The sequence below is a fragment of the Pelobates fuscus genome, chromosome 1, assembly GCF_036172605.1.
Source record: "Pelobates fuscus isolate aPelFus1 chromosome 1, aPelFus1.pri, whole genome shotgun sequence".
Classification (NCBI taxonomy): Eukaryota; Metazoa; Chordata; class Amphibia; order Anura; family Pelobatidae; genus Pelobates; species Pelobates fuscus.
Genome location: NC_086317.1, coordinates 195,130,991 through 195,149,547, shown reverse-complemented (window position 1 = coordinate 195,149,547; position 18,557 = coordinate 195,130,991). Strand labels below are relative to the sequence as shown.

At 43.2% G+C, this 18,557-nt stretch overlaps 1 protein-coding gene across 2 annotated transcripts in view; it reads right to left on the bottom strand.

Moving 5' to 3' along the window:
• KDM5B (lysine demethylase 5B) overlaps positions 1–18,557 on the bottom strand; it is a 166,483-nt gene that overhangs the window by 98,243 nt on the left and 49,683 nt on the right. For both annotated transcript variants that reach the window (XM_063453213.1, XM_063453214.1), the window contains exons 13-15: positions 18,165–18,327; positions 5,783–5,902; positions 859–1,053 (exon numbers count right to left, since the gene is read on the bottom strand). In XM_063453213.1, the coding sequence (XP_063309283.1) occupies positions 859–1,053; positions 5,783–5,902; positions 18,165–18,327 (478 nt within the window). The remainder of the gene's footprint in view (positions 1–858; positions 1,054–5,782; positions 5,903–18,164; positions 18,328–18,557) is intronic.

The window sequence follows — 18,557 nt, the reverse complement described above, 5'->3', positions numbered from 1 at the left end:
TATCCGAGTGTATGTGCATCTGCCAGTGTGTGATCTGAATGTATGTGCCAGTGTGCATCTGCCAGTGTGTGTATTTGTGTGTCAGTGTCTGAGTATGTGTCCGTGTGTGTTTCAATGTGTGTGTCTGAGTGAGTGTGTGTGCGCGCGCGCAACGGTGTGTATCTGTGTGTCTGCAAGTGTGAATCTGTGGGTCAAGGTGTTCATACATGTCTGCAAGCTGTGTGTGTCTGTGGTGGTGGGGGGGGGGGGGTGCGTGCGGTGTGGGGCGCAGCACTGTAGATGGTTTAGAGCCAATTCCCTGAAATGCATTTGTCCAAGTTGAGATGTCTGTTTATTGCACATTGTGTTTAAAATATAACTGTACTGCTACCTTATATTGTCATACCAAATGGAAATCTTGATATGTATTTTATACCTTTTCACAATAAATACATTTAAAAAAAAAGTTAAATCATAAAAAAGGTGATTGGATTAGTACAAAAGAACAAATGTGAGCCAGTAAAAGAACCATGCTACATAAAATAAACAGGATTATATATAAAAAATAAATAAAAATAAAATAGTATTTCCTATCTTAACTGCCTGTTCACATCTACAGCGGCTTCCTGTGTATGATTAAAGTTCAATTACCAGAGCAAGATATACGATTTCTGAATTAAAAACACACTGTGCTGTATAACTGGCTTGAAAATGAAACTTCTTTCATGGTGACTGTGAGAGGTGCTCTAAATGGCAGGAAATGACAAGTGAGACTGCAGGGGCATTATGTATACACCAAAACTGCTTTTTTAAACCAAAAAGTTATTTTTGTTTTACAAATATTACTATTTCATTTATAAAAACCCATAACATTCTGACCATTTTTCTGGCAGCCTCCCGAAGGAGCCTCTCCTGCTCAATAATCACAGCCAGATCCTTTTGAACAGATGATGCAAGTATCACATCCAGGTGTTCTGCCTTGGCAGCTATCTTACAGATCATTTCATCGTGAGAAAACACACAGTATCGGTTTAAGGCTCGATAATGGTCCACACACTGGCGTCCAAGAGGCAGCTAAAAAATAAAATGGTGAACAACATTTTTAGTCATATTATGCATTTTTCCCAACGCAAAATCAAAAGGTAACAGACAATGCTTTTATTGCTCAACAGCAATAAATATTAAATAACTTCTCACCTCATTTTAAGGTTAGTATAAATAGTACTGACAATACCCTGCCAGTCTTGAATCTAGTACAGTGGTTACCAACCCACTCCTCAAGTAGTCCCCAACAGTTCAAGATTTAGGGATTACCCAATTGTGTCTAAGGCAGTGGTTCCCAAACTTTTTAGGTTCAAGGCGCCCTTAATATTTCAATATTTTTCCAAGTCGCCCCAAGTAAAAAAAAAAAAAAAAAAAAAAAAATGTCTAGGTTTAATAAATGTACAGCGCTGTGGCATATACTGGGCCTCTGTTTAGCAGAAATTTTTCCCTGTCAATGGCGAATCCAGAACCTAATCTCGGGAGGGGCACTGGTGTGACGATGTTGGTAAAATTTAAGCACTTGAATTCCTGTTTTCACTTCTTCAAGTCTGTGAGTGCAAGCTGTTATATATAGACAATATTGCCTGGGAGGGAGGACAGTACTAATCCCTGGTGGTCCAGTGGAGAAGCCCTGGTGGTCCCAGTGGTGAGAGTGAACTCTACCAGCTCCTGAAGCTAGAGTCTACTCGCGTGAGATTCAGATCATTGCCATGGTAAACATGTCAACGCTCTGAGCTCTCAAGAGGAGAACCCAACGGAGCTGCAGGTTAGAGCTCCCTCTGGTCCTCTCTCCCTCTCCTGCAGACTGCCGGCATTACAGTGCTAGCGGCTCGGAGAGGGAGATCTCTGATCTCAATTCTGGTCCTGCAGAGCAGCAGGGGAGACTGAGGCACGGTTCCCGGTGCTATGATCATATGATCATAGCACCATGGAAACATTTTGCGGCACACAGTTTGGGAACCACTGGTATAAGGTGTTTTTAGAAAAGAAAAAAATAACACTTTAGACACAAGAGGGTAATGCCTAAATCCAGAACTGGTAGGGCATACTTGAGGACTGGGTTGGTTGATTGGTAACCCTTGTTAAAAATGTGCATTTTTTCCCCCTTTTATTGTAGCATAACCGCAAAATCCAAACAATAAGTAAAATAATTGCTCGACAGCAGGCTTGAATTGGGCATCAGGTAAGCGCTTAGTGGGCCGCAATGGCCATGGGATGAGGGAAAATCAAAGGTGTGAAGATAAATTCACAATGGGAAAGTGCCTCCCAGCCCCTGTCTCTCCTCTCGCGAGCTCCGATATTGTCAGAGCATTGCCATGGTAACACGCGTCAATGTTCTGAAACACTGATGTTCGCGAGAGGGAGAGACATGGTCAATTCCCTGCAGAGGTACAGACCACAAACTTTCACACACACTCTATACCATATACATACATAAATACACACACACTCACGATATCCTCTATAAATACACACACACTATACCCTTATACACATACTACACCTGTGCACACACTGTACCACTATACACACTACACACCATGCACACATTACAACCACTATACACAGATGTGTACTATAGCCCCTATACACATAATGCAACCCCTGGATGCACACACAACACCGCTCTAGGCCCACACACTCTACAAGTATATACACACACACACACACACACACACACCTTTAAACATGGATATACATATACTTTACAGCCCAGAAACCCACACATAGTACACCTCAAACAGACCTCTTTACACAGTACAAAACAAACAAACCGTCTCATCTACACACATGCAATCCCTCAAACAACCTCCAAACACTTACAACACCTCAGAACATCGGAGGCACTTCCTGGAGGCTAGGGAACTTTTGGTTCTCTGCATGAGGAGATCCAGAGTCAATAAAATCCCCATAGTAAAGCATTAAAGCAATGTTTTCCTATCGGGAGGACCTAATGCGCTCACTCAAGAATCCCTTCCAGGACACAAGCAATTTTTGCGGTTTGTGTTCAACCACAATTTGAATCTCTCATTTATAGCACAAACACATGTTATATACCGTTTTAATAGGAGAAAATGGCTTTAACTTTATATGACATATGCATATATAAACTTAAAAAAAAAGAAAACATTTTTACAAACAAAATGAAAAAAAAAAAAAAAAAAACTAATTTCATTTTTTTTTCACATTAAATGGACACTGTAGTCACCAAAACATCTTTAGCTTAATGAAGCAGTTTTGCTGAATTTGCTGCCATTTAACCCCTTAAGGACCCGGGTAAGTACATAGGATGGCTTGGGTGTTCTATGCAGCCCGCCGGTGTTTAGAGCCGAGTCCCCAAGGACGGCATAGAATGTCCACCGTCCTTAAGGGGTTAAATGGCAGCAATTTTAGCAAAACTGCTTCATTAAGCTAAAAATGTTTTGGTGACTATAGTGTCAATTTAATGTGAAAAAAATGAGTGAGCGCATTAGGTCCTCCCGACAGGAAAACATTGCTTTAATGCTTTACTATGACAGGTACTCCCCCTGCTGCCTGAAAAAGATAAAATGAAAGTCAAAGATACAGTTTAAAATAAAATATAGACTTAGATCATATATATATATATATATTTATTAGTTTGTTCAACAGATAACAGCATGACAATTGATATATGTTTTTATATTGTTACATCATGAAGCAGATACTTGATTTTTTTTTTTTAAACAAAAAAAGTAAAAAAAATAGCCCCTGTAACGGTTTAATTTCAGTGTTTTCACTTATATTTTACTTAGTGTGGGGCTTTGGTTATTACTTACCTTGCTCACCTGGTGTATGAATACCTTTCAATATTGCACTAAAAGATGTATTAAAAGCATCAATTTTGAATATGTGCGGTTTTGCTGAGTCTTCAGGTAAAGGAGCCTTAAAACCGACTGATTATTATTACATCTCAAGGACAGTTGACATCAAGGGTACATATAGGGAGTTGCTACTGCTCAGGTGCTGTTTAACAGGTCTCCAGGTAAGCGTTTGAAGTCTGGCTGGGTGTACAAAACAGTAGCCTGGCCAGCATAACATTTAAGGGACACTCCAGGTACTTCTAAGTGAAGTTATTACCTCAAGGAGTTAAACAGTTTAACCCCAAAGTTGCCTCCAGCGGTGATGTCCATCCCCATGTGGAGTGTTGCCGGGCAGGGGCAACTGACACTCTCCGCCAGGGGCGTATTAGCCGCGAGGCAAACAAGGCATTTGCCTTGGGCGGCATTTTCCAGGGGGCGGCAAAAAAAGCCGCCCCCAAATGCCCAAGGCAAATGTCTTGTTAGCCTTGCGGCTAACAGACATGCGGGCGGTCGGGCGGCGCTGGCTGGCGGGCGGGCGGGCGGCCGGCGAGGGAGCACTTCCCCTGAGCTGTCTGCTCAGCTCCCTCGCCAGCCGCAGAGTGAGGCTGGGAGGCGGAGCCGGAATATGACGTCATATTCCGGCTCCCAGCCTCACTCTGCGGCTGGCGAGGGAGCTGAGCAGACAGCTCAGGGGAAGTGCTCCCTCGCCAGCCGGCCGGCCGGCCGCCAGGCAGTGCCGCCCGATCGCCCAGCAGCCACTGGAGCACCAGGGAGGAAGAGACCCCCCCCCTCCCCAGTATTCCCAAAGGTAAGGAGGCTGGGGGGGGGGGGGGGGGGGGTTAAATTAAAAAAAAAAATGTGTTAAAAATTAATTTAAAAAAAGTGTTAGAAATAAATTTTAAAAAAACGTGTTAAAAAAAATTCAAAAAAAATGTGTTAAAAAAAATAAAAATGTGTTAAAAATAAATAAAAAAAAAAGGGTTAATGTGGGTGGGTGAGTGTGTGTGTGTGTGTGTGTGTCTGTTAGTGTGTGTCTGTGTCTGTTAGTGTGTGTCTGTGTCTGCTAGTGTGTGTCTGTGTCTGCTAGTGTGTGTGTGTGTGTCAGTGTGTCTGTTAGTGTGTGTCTGTTAGTGTTTGTGTCTGTTAGTGTTTGTGTCTGTTAGTGTGTGTGTGTGTGTGTGTGTCTGTTAGTGTGTGTGTCTGTGTCTGTTAGTGTGTGTGTCTGTTAGTGTGTGTTTGCCTGTGAGTGTGTGTGTATGTTAGTTTGTGTCTGCTAGTGAGTGAGTGTGTTTGTCTGTTAGTGAGTGTGTCTGTTAGTGTGTGTGTGTTTCTGTTAGCGAGTGTGTGTGTGTGTATTTAGAATGCGGGGCGGGGGAAAGGTTGGGTGGGGGTGGCGCGTGGGGAGGGGGGGCGCCTGAGTTTTGTCCTGCCTAGGGCAGCACAAAACCAGGATACACCACTGCTCTCCGCCCCTCAGTGACTAAACTGGCTTGGAAAGAAACATACTTTTCCCAAGCCAGAGAGTCACCGATTGGCGGAGAATGTTAGCAGACTGTTCTCAGCCAATCAGCGGCACAACTTGCTTTCTGAAGCCAGATGCCACAGGGGGAGGAGGGGAAAGGCAGTAGACATCGCCACTGGAGGCAACTTTCGGGTTAAACACTGAAATAAGAGTGCCTCTGCAGGCCTCATAGCATTATAACAACTTCTTTTATATTAAGTATTTTTAGTGCCTGGAGTGTCCCTTAGAAGAAAGTGTTTATATAAAAAAAAAAAACCTCCATGGCATTTTATACATTAGTACAATTTACACTCACAGTTCTTTCCTACTATTTCCACAATGAGAGAAGGAAATAAAATTAGTTTCTCCCCCCCCCCCCCCCCCCCAGTTTACAAATGTATCCATTTCAATTATTGTTTCAATATTCTGCTCTTACCCAATCAACTGTACAAAAATTTACAGCCTCTGCAAAGTTGAAGCCTTGGTTAAATCCACTGTGATAAGCACGAGGAAACGTTATCACAAATTCTCCAGCACATTGGTTAGTACGATAAATCTGGAAATACATGAGACAACCATACCAGTTGGTCAGCTTACATTTGCATATACATTAAAGGTGTTAAATGGTTAATGGCATATCACAGTGATTATATAAGGCCTACTTTTAAAAGTACACCAAATCTCAAATAAGACCAAATAAAATATATGGGGGGGGGGGAGGGAGAACATAAAACAGAAAAGTTCAACACCATATTTAACAAACAAAATGCTGAACCTGAGCACCCAGGACAATTGTCTGGTTAAGGCTAAAAGATTAGGAGGCAGATTACCCTGTCTTTGTGTGTCTCATTCCCTCACAGCGCCTCACTTCTCCCACCAGCCCATCCATGCAACTCATTCCCACCCCAGTCCATGTGTGTAATTTAATTTCTCCCCCACCACAGCCTCTACATTTTTAGAAAATAATGGAAATTACAGATCCGCACATAAGACTTACTGGGGAAATTATTTGAAGGGTTATTAATTGAATAATTAAGGGATATATTTCAAATAACTTATGTCAAAATCAATATAGACAGACAAATCATGTCAAGGAAACTTGCATTCGATGAATAACTGAGCAGAAATATAGGACAATAGAAAGTAATATAGTAATAAAATAATGTAGTGTCTTTTGTAACTGTCAAATTAGATAAGAGGAATAGCAATTTCCTGGAGCTTATGATCAGCTCTAGATGTGTGCCTGGGTGCAATCACGGCCTATGTATATATTGATGGTCTCATTTCTTTGTTGAAAGAGGTTTCAGGCCATTAGGTAGCTTTAAGTCTCCTTCAGGGTGCTCTCTGTATAGTTGAAATAGAATTAATAAAAATAAGATATACTCGCATAAGGAGAGCAAATAAAAAGAAAGGTTTTGCTCAATCCCAAAAAGTGTAGGTGGTATATTCCACACCAAGAAAATAAAAGCGCAAATCCTCTGCATAAAATCTTCAGGGGAAAAAAAAAAACTAGGAAGTTCAAACTGTTTTCAGCAAATAAAATTATTTTTTTAATTCAAACTGCCAAATGTACTAAAGTGTGGTAACTTTGGCTCACGTACATAGAAGAGAGACCTTGTAAAGCTTAGATGTACGGGGCACCACCTACTTTGGCTTGGGTGGTTGTAGAGCGAGGCCCAGTTCACGGGGTGGGTTTTTCCTCCATAGTCGATTTCATATGCTTTCGCTGATGTGGGATGAGAATGCGTGGCTAGTCCTTCCCTCTCTCCCTTTTCCCTTATTCTCCCTTGTTAGGCTTTTTCACCTCCCCCCCCCTCTCCCCCCCCATTTTAAACGCCTAACAGGCATCCCTCTGCCGCTGCCCATAAGTACTCAAGGTTTGATCAACGTATGTTATAGATAATTTTTCAGGTTTACTTTTCATTTGTCCTGTATTGTTTTCTCCTGTTACATGTTTCTCCGTTCAGTCATATTTAAAATTGCACATAAAGATGGTCAATAAATAAATACAAAAAAAACACATAGCAGGGAGGAAAAAGGTTCAAATTGGCCCCTAAAAATTGTATTAAAGTATACAAATAATGAATAAGGTACTACAGCTGAAACTTATCAATGTAATATACCGCGCAATAACTTCAGTGCACCATCTATGAGTTGGTGCTTAAGCATCCCCACCCTGTATGCAGAGTAAACCAGGAATAGGCAAATCTAGCAATAAATGCTGCTGCTTGCGGTCTTAAAGGAGCCACAACCCACTAAAGCTATTGCATCAGCAAGCATAGGGAAATGGGAGGGAATGCCCAAGCAGAGCATCCAGGTCAACTCTTTCATACCCAGGTAGATTTATGGAGGCAAGGGGACACACTGATATACATGTATTTTCATCCAAAGATGCCTCAGGGCCGCAATGCCGAGACAAGGAAACCCAAGCTGAGGGTCAACCTGATAGTCTACAATGAGTGGAATCTCAAGGGACCTAACAAAATGTATCAGGTGAAGACATAGGAAAGTAGCGAATGTTGCCCGGCAGGGTACAGGCTATAACAACAAAAGAAGAAACTGAATGGGGTGAACTAGAACAGTACACCCATGATCAGCTTCTAAACCCTAAATGAGTCTGCTCCACCAATATATGCAAAAAAGTGCTAGTAATTGGAGCATAGAATGAACTAAGTACAATAATATGAATCTTTATTAATTTGAAAATGTGAGCTAAACTCACAGGGGTAGCATATTGGGTAATGGCTGTAAATGTTTGAAAACAGCTCATGAACGGATACAGTATCTATGAGTCATGCACAGTGTGTGTTTAGAGGAAACAATAATAACAAAAAAGGAGGTATCCCCTGAAGGGTAGAGGCAGTAAGCATCAACTTCAGAAAAGCAATATGTTATCAACTGCACATATATCGTGATTATAGTGATCTATAAATGGATACAGTCCCAGGTAACATCAGGGGTGTAGGGGATATTTTAGCATTAGGGGTAATGTATTGTAGAGGACGTAAAGGAATCTAGAGGGAGCCGTGTAAATCGAACTCATAAAGTAGTCGGTAAATAACACTGACTCCCTAGTTCTAATATTACAAGTGGTCCCAAGGTACAAAATAAGTGTCGGGGAACTTGAGGGGAAATTAGAGAGTGAACGGCAGATAAGATCGCATAAATAATGAGATCAGAGTGTAAGCCTATATTAGGCTATTAGGTGAATAACGCTGGTCCAATCAGACAGAGCTCCTCATTACTCTAAAAGATCGCTAAATATAAGTGGATAGCCTTTAGAAAAGTAGCGTAACGGGAGTGCTCTTAGGTTAAATCACCATAAGGTAGGGGGGCGTGGCTAACCACGGAGAAAGATGGCCGCCTGAGCCTTTAGCTCTGCACCACGAGCCAGGCATTAACAGCGATTTGTGAGACCCCTGTGGAGGAAACAAGCGTAAAACTGCAAGATGTCACACTCTAAAACTCGCCGACAGCAGGACAAACCTGACAAATTAAACTTCTTCGCTCAGACGAAAGTAGCGGCTTTGGCGAGACAATCCGCAGCCGCGGGAAATCAAGATGGCGCTGAGCTGTCTGGTGGTGGCAGTCCGGGATCGGAAGCTGGTACGCCACTGGATGAAGAACCACTTACCACAGCGTTCCTAAAACGAGCCCTGGATGATCAATCCCAACGGCTAATTACAAACTGGCAGGCCAGCGTCGCTGAAATCAAAAGAGACCTACAAGACATAGGATCTCGTACGACGCAAGTTGAAGCCAAAATGGAGGATCTGGTCGAGGCCCACAACGAATCGGCGGAACAAATTAAATCTCTTACAGATCAATTGCACCAATGTGAAGCAAAACTTATGGATCTCGAAGATAGGTCCAGAAGAAGCAACATACGAATGAGGGGGATACCGGAGACAGTTCTCCCGGCAGATTTGCCAAACTATGTACACGGCTTCTTCAAACTCCTGGCGCCTGAGATCCCAACAGACATGTTGCTGCTGGATCGCCTGCACCGGGTGCCAAAGCCCCAACATATATCAGCCTCCTTACCTCGAGATGTGCTCCTAAAAGCACACTACTTCCACGTAAAAGACCTGCTGATGAAGAGGGGCAGAACCGCGACAGATCTCCCCGCGGAGTACTCGAAAGTAAAGTTATTTTCCGACCTCTCGGCAGCCACGCTAAGACAGCGGAAAACGTTCCAGAAGGTGACAGACACTCTCCGCTCCCACCACATTCTATACCGCTGGGGCTTTCCAGTCCGATTGATCATATCCCGAAACGGAACCACCACTGTGATACCCACAGTCGAAGACGGGATGAAGCTTTTGCATCAATGGAACCTACCCATCTCCAACGAAGTACAAGCTCCTAAACCACCGCGGAGAGTGGACAAGGACTGGCACACAGCCCGCTAAAGACCCACGCAAGTATTACCGCTCAGGCGGTGCATGGTTGAAGGGACTCAGTCGTAGTCTCAGGCTAATGACATTCTCTAAATCCTACACCCTTTTAGCTTTCCATGGACTTACGTTTATGCTGCACTACCACGAGTAATTTGTTTAGAACAGGTCACGTTGACCTAATGGGGTTCTTTTTAGTTTAAAGGTTGTGCACAGATACTGAGCTTTAAGCTAAATTATGGGTTTGGCACATACACTGACACCGGGGGTCCGGGTGGGCGCATACACCCCAGTAAAGGTCGCACTACACACAATGCGTACATGACCTTCTGAAAGCCGAGGCCTTCAACGGCCCTTGTCCCTCCCTAATTACTATTGGGAAGCCCTCATAGAGCACTAAGCCTTGGTGGGCTTGCCGGAGGCCATTTTATATTTTCTGTTTGTTAGAGGTGCGAGGTGGGAGTTCCCATCCGAGTCCCGTCTCCCCAAGTCTGTTAACTCTGTATGGTCAATCGAAGGTAATGAGAGACCGGACTCGGGGGATGTAAGGCCCACGCTGCAGTCGCACCACACATCAGGACATGGCTTCTGATTTGCTAAACCTCGGCCACTACAACAGGGTGCTGATCCCCTAGGTACAAAGGCCCTGCGTCGGTGTGTGAGCTGGGGGGCATCGCGGGGGTGCCTCCCTTCCGGGCCCCGTCTCCCTGACACGCTACCTCTGCAGATGTATCTGGATACCATGGGAGGCCGGGCTCGGGGGATGCATTACCCGTGGTGCGGCCTATGCCGCACGACTGCGAAAAGGGGATAAGGGAGTAATTAATTAAGTAGAATATATGGTGACACCATAAGCTAACTGTAGATACTGAACATGTACGCTGCCAGACGCCCACTTGGAGCCCCTAGACTGAAAAAACCTGAAACCATTCTGAATTACAAACTGTTAGTTTTCCCCCCCGAGTGATGTAAACCCACAGGGATATCCCTTCTCACAACATGTAATCACAGGTGCTATGACCTATCTAAAGAACCCAAATCACGCCCTAGGAGCTTGCTTCCGAGTTGCACGGCCCTAGCAATATGCACATAGCACCTAAAACCGATAGCCTGCTCAGGTCGTCTCCTATCCACCACCTCCGATCCCATGCCCCCCACGGCGCTAGACTCTAGTGCCTTGCACCGAGATCGGGCTATATTTGTAAATACTTTGGTTTATAGTTTTTACTCCCCCTTTGATCCCATGTTCATCCTTCCTGGTTTTGTCCCAACCCCACACTGCTCAACTGACCCTCCAGATGCTCTGGGAAGGGTATCCACAACCCTTGGCCTGTATATCACTGAGTACACACGACAAAGGGCACACCACCATGCTCAAAATTCTGCAGCGACTACAAGCAGAATCACTAACACCCTACACTGAAGATCTACTCGCATAATGTCAGGGGATTAAACATGCCCCATAAGAGGCATATGCTGCTGCACGAAACCCGTAAACTACAGGCGGATATATTATGCCTTCAAGAAACCCACTTCCCCAAAGCAAAGATCCCTCACTTTGGCACGCAACACTTCCCCCACCAATTCCACTCCGCTCACGTCTCTAAATCTAGGGGAGTATCTATATATATCCACAGATCAGTTGCCTTTGAATTGTTACAGAAAGTATCAGACACGCAAGGCAGGTATTTGATTGTGATATGTTTACTGAATAATGTTCAATATACCCTTGTGAATCTATACGCACCAAACGAAAATCAGAAAAACTTTCTGCTTCATGTACTCACAAAAGTGGAAGCCAAACAGAGGGGTACCACTGTGATATGTGGGGATATGAACCATATCCTAGATCCGACCCTGGATACCTCATTGCCGCCACAGGTAAAGCGACAAAAATCCCTTTTACCAACATGCAAAGCGCTGACACAACTTCTGACGAAGTTCAATTTATACGATGGTTGGAGAACTCTACATCCATCAGATAGACATTACTCATATTACTCTAGACCGCATAAGTCCTACTCTAGAATTGACATGATACTCATACCTGGGCCCTACCTTAACTTACTGCAGTCCTGCATCATGGGTGAAATTAATTGGTCAGACCATGCACCTGTGTTAGCAACTCTTAAAGACGGATTCATGTACAGAGGTTGTAACCCATGGAGGTTAAACGAATCGACATTGCAAGACGAGACATTTAGTTCGGAAGTAGAGTCTGAACTTCAACACTATTTTATAACCAATGATACACCAGATGTGTCACAAGCCACGATATGGAGCGCACACAAAACAGTGATGAGAGGTTTGTTCATAAGACGTACCTCTTTCCTCAAACGAATCTCACAAACCAAATCTCTAAACCTGCTGAGACAGCTGAGGGACGCTTCGGCTTCCCATATGCTCAACCCGACCCCTGCAGGCGAGACAGTCATTACACAACTCCAATCGGAACTCAATGATCTCAACATAGCCAAGACGACACGCACACTTAACAGACTTAAAACTAAAGAATATCATATGGGTAATAAAGCGGGTTCGCTTCTAGCTAGCCGTCTCAGAGAGGTACAAGCCCACACTAAAATCTCACATATCTTAACACGTGATGGGAAGAAAGTGATTAAACCCCAAGAAATTAGCAACCTATTTGCAGAATTCTATAGCAAACTATATAATTTAAAAAAACGACCCTGCAACCCACCAACCCACCACAGAAGAAATATCGAGCTTCCTAGCTGGCGTACAATTGCCCTCATTATCAGCCACACAACAAACCATTCTAGCAGACCCAATCTCACAAAAAGAAGTGGAGGACGTCATACGTAACCTACCTCTAAACAAATCACCAGGCCCAGACGGCTTTCCCAATGTATATTATAAGAGATTCTCCTCCCTCCTTGCACCTAGGCTAGTTTCACTCTTCACCTCAACTACTGCCTTGGAATCTATGCCATCTGACATGCTTGCAGCTAATGTGGCCACCCTGCCTAAGCCTGGGAAGTCGCCAACCCAATGCGCCAACTTTAGGCCCATTTCCCTATTAAACTCAGATGTAAAGATCCTTGCCAAAGTTTACGCCAATAGACTGACTGATATATTACCTACCATTATCCACCCCGATCAAGTGGGTTTTGTACGCGGAAGACAGGGATCGGATGGTACAAGAAAGGCCCTTGCACTATTACATACCATGCACAGACAGACCCCAAACAGCCTCCTATTATCCTTGGACGCTGAGAAAGCCTTTGACCGCCTGCATTGGCCGTTCTTGCAGGCGGTCATGACTAAATTTGGTATCCCCACACAATTTATCTCAGTGGTCAAATCTCTATACAGTAACCCCGAAGCCCGAGTATTCACGTCAGGGTTCCAATCTACACCTTTCCCTATCACTAATGGCACCAGGCAGGGATGCCCCTTGTCACCACTTCTCTACATCATGGCCCTAGAGCCCCTGGCCGAATACATCCGATCGACAGTACAGATCAAGGGGATCCGGGTAGGTGGAGAGGAACATAAACTGAACCTCTTCGCAGATGATATCCTACTCACAATTGCTGATCCACTAGAGTCCCTGCCAGCGTTCCACTCTGTTCTGCAGAGATACAGCCGTTGCTCCTATTATAAATTAAACCTCTCTAAGACGCAGGCTATGGGTGTAGGGATGGAGGAGGGCTACTTGTCTAACTTGAGGAGCCGTTTCCTATACGATTGGCGAACTGACTATTTAACATTCTTGGGCATCAAACTCCCACACACTCTAACTAATTTATACCATCTAAACTATGTCAAACTAAGCAAAGAGATCACCAACACTCTCCTACGCTGGAGACATAAGTTTATCTCTTGGTCAGGCCGTATCGCAGCAGTTAAGATGGTGGTTCTACCCAAATTACAATATCTATTTCGGACACTCACTTTGCAGATACCATCCACTTACTTCAAAACACTCCAGAAACAAATCAACTCGTTCATTTGGCAAGGCAAAAGACCTAGAATAGCTCTATCCACACTATACCAACCTAAACAAGCGGGGGGAATGAGCCTTCCCAACGTGCAATTATATTACAGAGCGGCAGTATTAGCCAGCCTATTCTCTATTACCCAAACCGTGCATTATCCTCAATGGGTCCATATAGAACAACACTGGCTGCCTACAAAAGACATGCACACGACACTGTGGCTGCCTCCTCAAAAAAGGGGTGACACCTCACAAGTACTCCCAGCTACCCTAACGTTGCTAAAAATATGGGACGCCACCCGGGCACTCTTGTGTGGACGCCACCCAACCCCTCTCTCGATGCCCATTAAAGCATTAACACACATGATCCCAGACTTTAATTATAGAGCATGGAACCGGTGCGGGATACTTTATGTAAACACTCTCTTAGATAAAGACAGGCTGGCAACATTCGAGACTCTCAAACGAGACCACACACTACCAAACACTATGCATCACTCCTACTTACAAGTGTCCTCCTGGTGGAAAGCCCACATATCTCGGTCTCACCCCCATACTGAACCGGACCTAACACACTTTGAAAAACTTATTATGACGGGCAAGCCGGCAACAAAACCCATATCTACCATATATAGATTGCTAATGCCTAAAAAGACTATCAAATCCATGACCTGGGCACAGTCCTGGGAGACAGATCTAGGTCAGGTAAAGACAGAACAAGAATGGTTAAACTCGGTGAATGCGGCCAAGGGTATGTCATCCTGTGCCACTCACTTAGAGATCACCCGCAAGCTCCTCTACCGATGGTACATGGTCCCCACAAGACTCGCAACCATGAACCCATCCTTATCTAACGTTTGCTGGAGATGCAAACAAGATACAGGATCATTCCTCCATATCTGGTGGAAATGCCCGAAACTTCAACCTTACTGGAGAGCAGTCATATCATTGATACACCACCACACATCGGTAACAATACCAAACTCTCCAGCCTCTTTACTCTTATTCATGTATGATGCCTACTACCCCAAACCAATCAAATACTTAATATTCCATATACTGGTCGCAGCCCAACAGCTCATAGCCAAAAATTGGTTATCACCCAATAATGCAACCACACAAGAAATAATAAGAAACCTTTCCCAAGTTGGGAAATACGAATCCAACATAACACAGATCTCGCCACAAGCGAGCTGGAGGCATGAGGTGTGGGAGAACTGGGCACGGAAACACCCGACATGAGTAAACCCCTGCGAAACAAAATACAAAATCTACACACAGGTTGCAAAGGTACTTAGGGGCAACATAGACTGCAGACACTAAGGGTAAACATTACAACTGAAAACTCTCGAGGGCCTACACGAGGTACCAGGCGCATTTGAATGTGTAATATGATCTTGTTTGTTAACTGCAACAAATAGAAGTGATGTGAAGAAAGGTATAAATGTATGGGTTGAGCACTTACCTCACCCTTAACCCCCCCCCTTCTCTTCCTTTCTGTACCCCCACTGGTTTTATTCATGACAAATAAAAATAAAAATTGTCAAATTGAAAAAAAAAATCACCATAAGGTATACGTATCAGTTGGTAGCTAGGAGGATTAAAGACTTCATTCTTTAACTGCAACACCGCAGGTCTGGTGTACCTTCTTACCTGTGAGTGTGATTGCAAATATGTAGGTAAAACTTTCCGTCCTTTTAAAGAAAGAATCAAAGAACATGTCCGATCACCTAAATTGAGCATCGAAACCCCCATTGCCCGCCACCTCAAAGAACATCATTCTGGCAAATCACATGGCTTACGCTTTTGCGGGCTAGAATTAGTGAAACGGGACAAGAGAAGGGAAGACTACGAGAGATTATTAAGACAACTAGAAAGTTTCTGGATATATAGGCTCAAGACCCTACAACCTAGAGGACTGAATGAAGGCTTCTCATTTGCACCATTTATTTAATACACACTTACTACAATCTAATATTGTCTACTCCAGTATTTATTTGCTTAAGTTGAATTATATGATTAAAGAAGCAAAATGCTCCACTGCTCCAATCAAACCTGATGCATGACATCAAACACAACAATCTCATTTGAGTAGAAACAATCACAAACTCTCCAACTATTAAGCCTTTATATTGACTATAATCTTACACATTTGCATATTGACATGCTCCACTCATAGACATTCTTGTTCAGACAATTTTGTTATTACGAACTGTACACTCTATTCTTCTCCCTTTGGGGACCTTCTTTTTGAACTAAAGGCTTAGAAAGGGTTAATTCCCTCAAGCCTTAAGGTCGGCTGTCATTCACTTTCCCGGCCCCGCCCAAAATGTGGGCGGTCCTACACGGACCTGGACGTCACTATTCTTGATGGGCTGGCCCTAATAGGGTTTAAAAAGAGGCGCCAACCGTATAGTCGGTTAGCTCTTGACAAAGGCGCATTCTAGCGCCGAAACGCGCGTTGAGCGTTACCGATACTTATTTACTTTAGACTGTCCTACTGAGGACCATTATCTATACTCTCTTACTTGAGCGTTACAGATATCCAAAGACTCTATACTGTCCTACTTAGGACCACAGTGTAGCTTACCATAGCGCTGCTGAGACCTTAATAGGATTAATAGTTAGATCTGGGGATTACCATTTGCTGGGAATTTTTAAGGCTTTTTCTATATTCTTGATATAAACGTTTAAATTGCTCGTTGTTCTCTGGGTTTGGAGGGAATATTTTACTACTACCCCTATTATGCCGTATCTCAACGACCACTCGCAATTAACAAGTCTTTAATCCTCCTAGCTACCAACTGATACGTATACCTTATGGTGATTTAACCTAAGAGCACTCCCGTTACGCTACTTTTCTAAAGGCTTATATTTAGCGATCTTTTAGAGTAATGAGGAGCTCTGTCTGATTGGACCAGCGTGGATAGGCTTACACTCTGATCGCATTATTTATGCGATCTTATCTGCCGTTCACTCTCTATTTTCCCCTCAAGTTCCCTGACACTCATTTTGTACCTTGGGACCACTTGGAATATTAGAACTAGGGAGACAGTGTTATTTACCGACTACTTTATGAGTTCGATTTACACGGCTCCCACTAGATTCCTTTACGTCCTCTACAATACATTACCCCATACGCTAAAATATCCCCATACACCCCTGATGTTACCTGGGACTGTATCCATTTATAGATCACTATAATCACGATATATGTGCAGTTGATAACATATTGCTTTTCTGAAGTTGATGCTTACAGCCTCTACCCTTCAGGGGATACCTCCTTTTTTGTTTCCTCTAAACACACACTGTGCATGGCTCAGATACTGTATCCGTTCATGAGCTGTTTTCAAACATTTACAGCCATTACCTAATATGCTACCCCTGCGAGTTTAGCTCACATTTTCAAATTCATCTAGTTGTCTACGGACTAATTAGCATTGGGAAGTTTCCCACTATACGTTTTTTGCTACATCCTAAGGTTCTTATGGCTATCTTATACTATCTATATAGCGAGTATGCTTTAGTGTGGTTAGATCACTAAATATCCTATTCTTTTATCTCGGCACTGTGTATACACGTTCTTTTAACCATTTTTCCTTTCCCCTAAGAGGGATTAATAAAGATTCATATTATTGTACTTAGTTCATTCTATGCTCCAATTACTAGCACTTTTTTGCATATATTGGTGGAGCAGACTCATTTAGGGTTTAGAAGCTGATCATGGGTGTACTGTTCTAGTTCACCCCATTCAGTTTCTTCTTTTGTTATTATTTTTTGGGTTATGCGCTTATTCCCTTCAACCACCTACAACTCCAGTGGTCTGATCATTTTGGTCCTTCCACTGCTGTTGTACTATTTATTGTACAGGTTATAACCTCTACTTGGCAAACATTGTCCCCCGCTCGTATAGGTATAAGGAGGGTGTAAAAGGTGTTCCTTCATAGGTATACAAGTCATTGGCTTCAATCATTAAGGGGTAAAAATAAACCATGATTTTTTTTTTTCTTTCTAACAGCAGCTTTGCATACCGAAACCTTTATTAAAGGCAGAGAACAAAACCTAGGGAGACAGTGACTGGAGAGGCTGAAAGCGTTGCATTATGGGTGTTCCCCTCATCATCAGGGACTGCATCCCATATTTTAGAAAATAAAATTTCACAGCAAAAGTCATCTCTGAGAATCAGAAGCATTTCATTTTTTAGATATAAAGAGTGTAGAATGAAAAAAAAAAAAAAAAAAAAAAAAAAGGTGTGTGAGTAAATTTGTAGTAGTCTCTGCTAATTTATTAATAAAGCTTGTTTTCCACCAAAATCTTATGTTTTGTTTTTTTGGGAGGCAGCTGACATGTTTGTGGCATTCCTTCCATTTTCACTATGCAATATCTAAATTCTATTTGGAATGCAAATCTAACAATGCAAGCATGAATAGCAGACGAACATGTTATAAATTAACACATACCGGCACACCATGTGCCATCAGAGTATTGGGATTCATGATGGTAACTAGTTGATGGAGGAGGTCAGGTTGTGAAAGGAATAGTTCTGGTGCAAGTTCCCTCATCACATCTTCCAGCTGTTCTGCAGCATATCCAGGTGCTCCATACCAAGTCTTTGGCTCACCCCTAGACCACAATTAAAATAAAAAATAATTAAACACCAATGTGACACTAACTTAAATGAACACTATAGTCACCTAAATTACTTTAGCTAAATAAAGCAGTTTTAGTGTATAGATCATTCGCCTGCAATTTCACTGCTCAATTCACTGTCATTTAGGAGTTAAATCACTTTGTTTCTGTTTATGCAGCCATAGCCACACCTCCCCTGGCTATGATTGACAGAGCCTGCATGA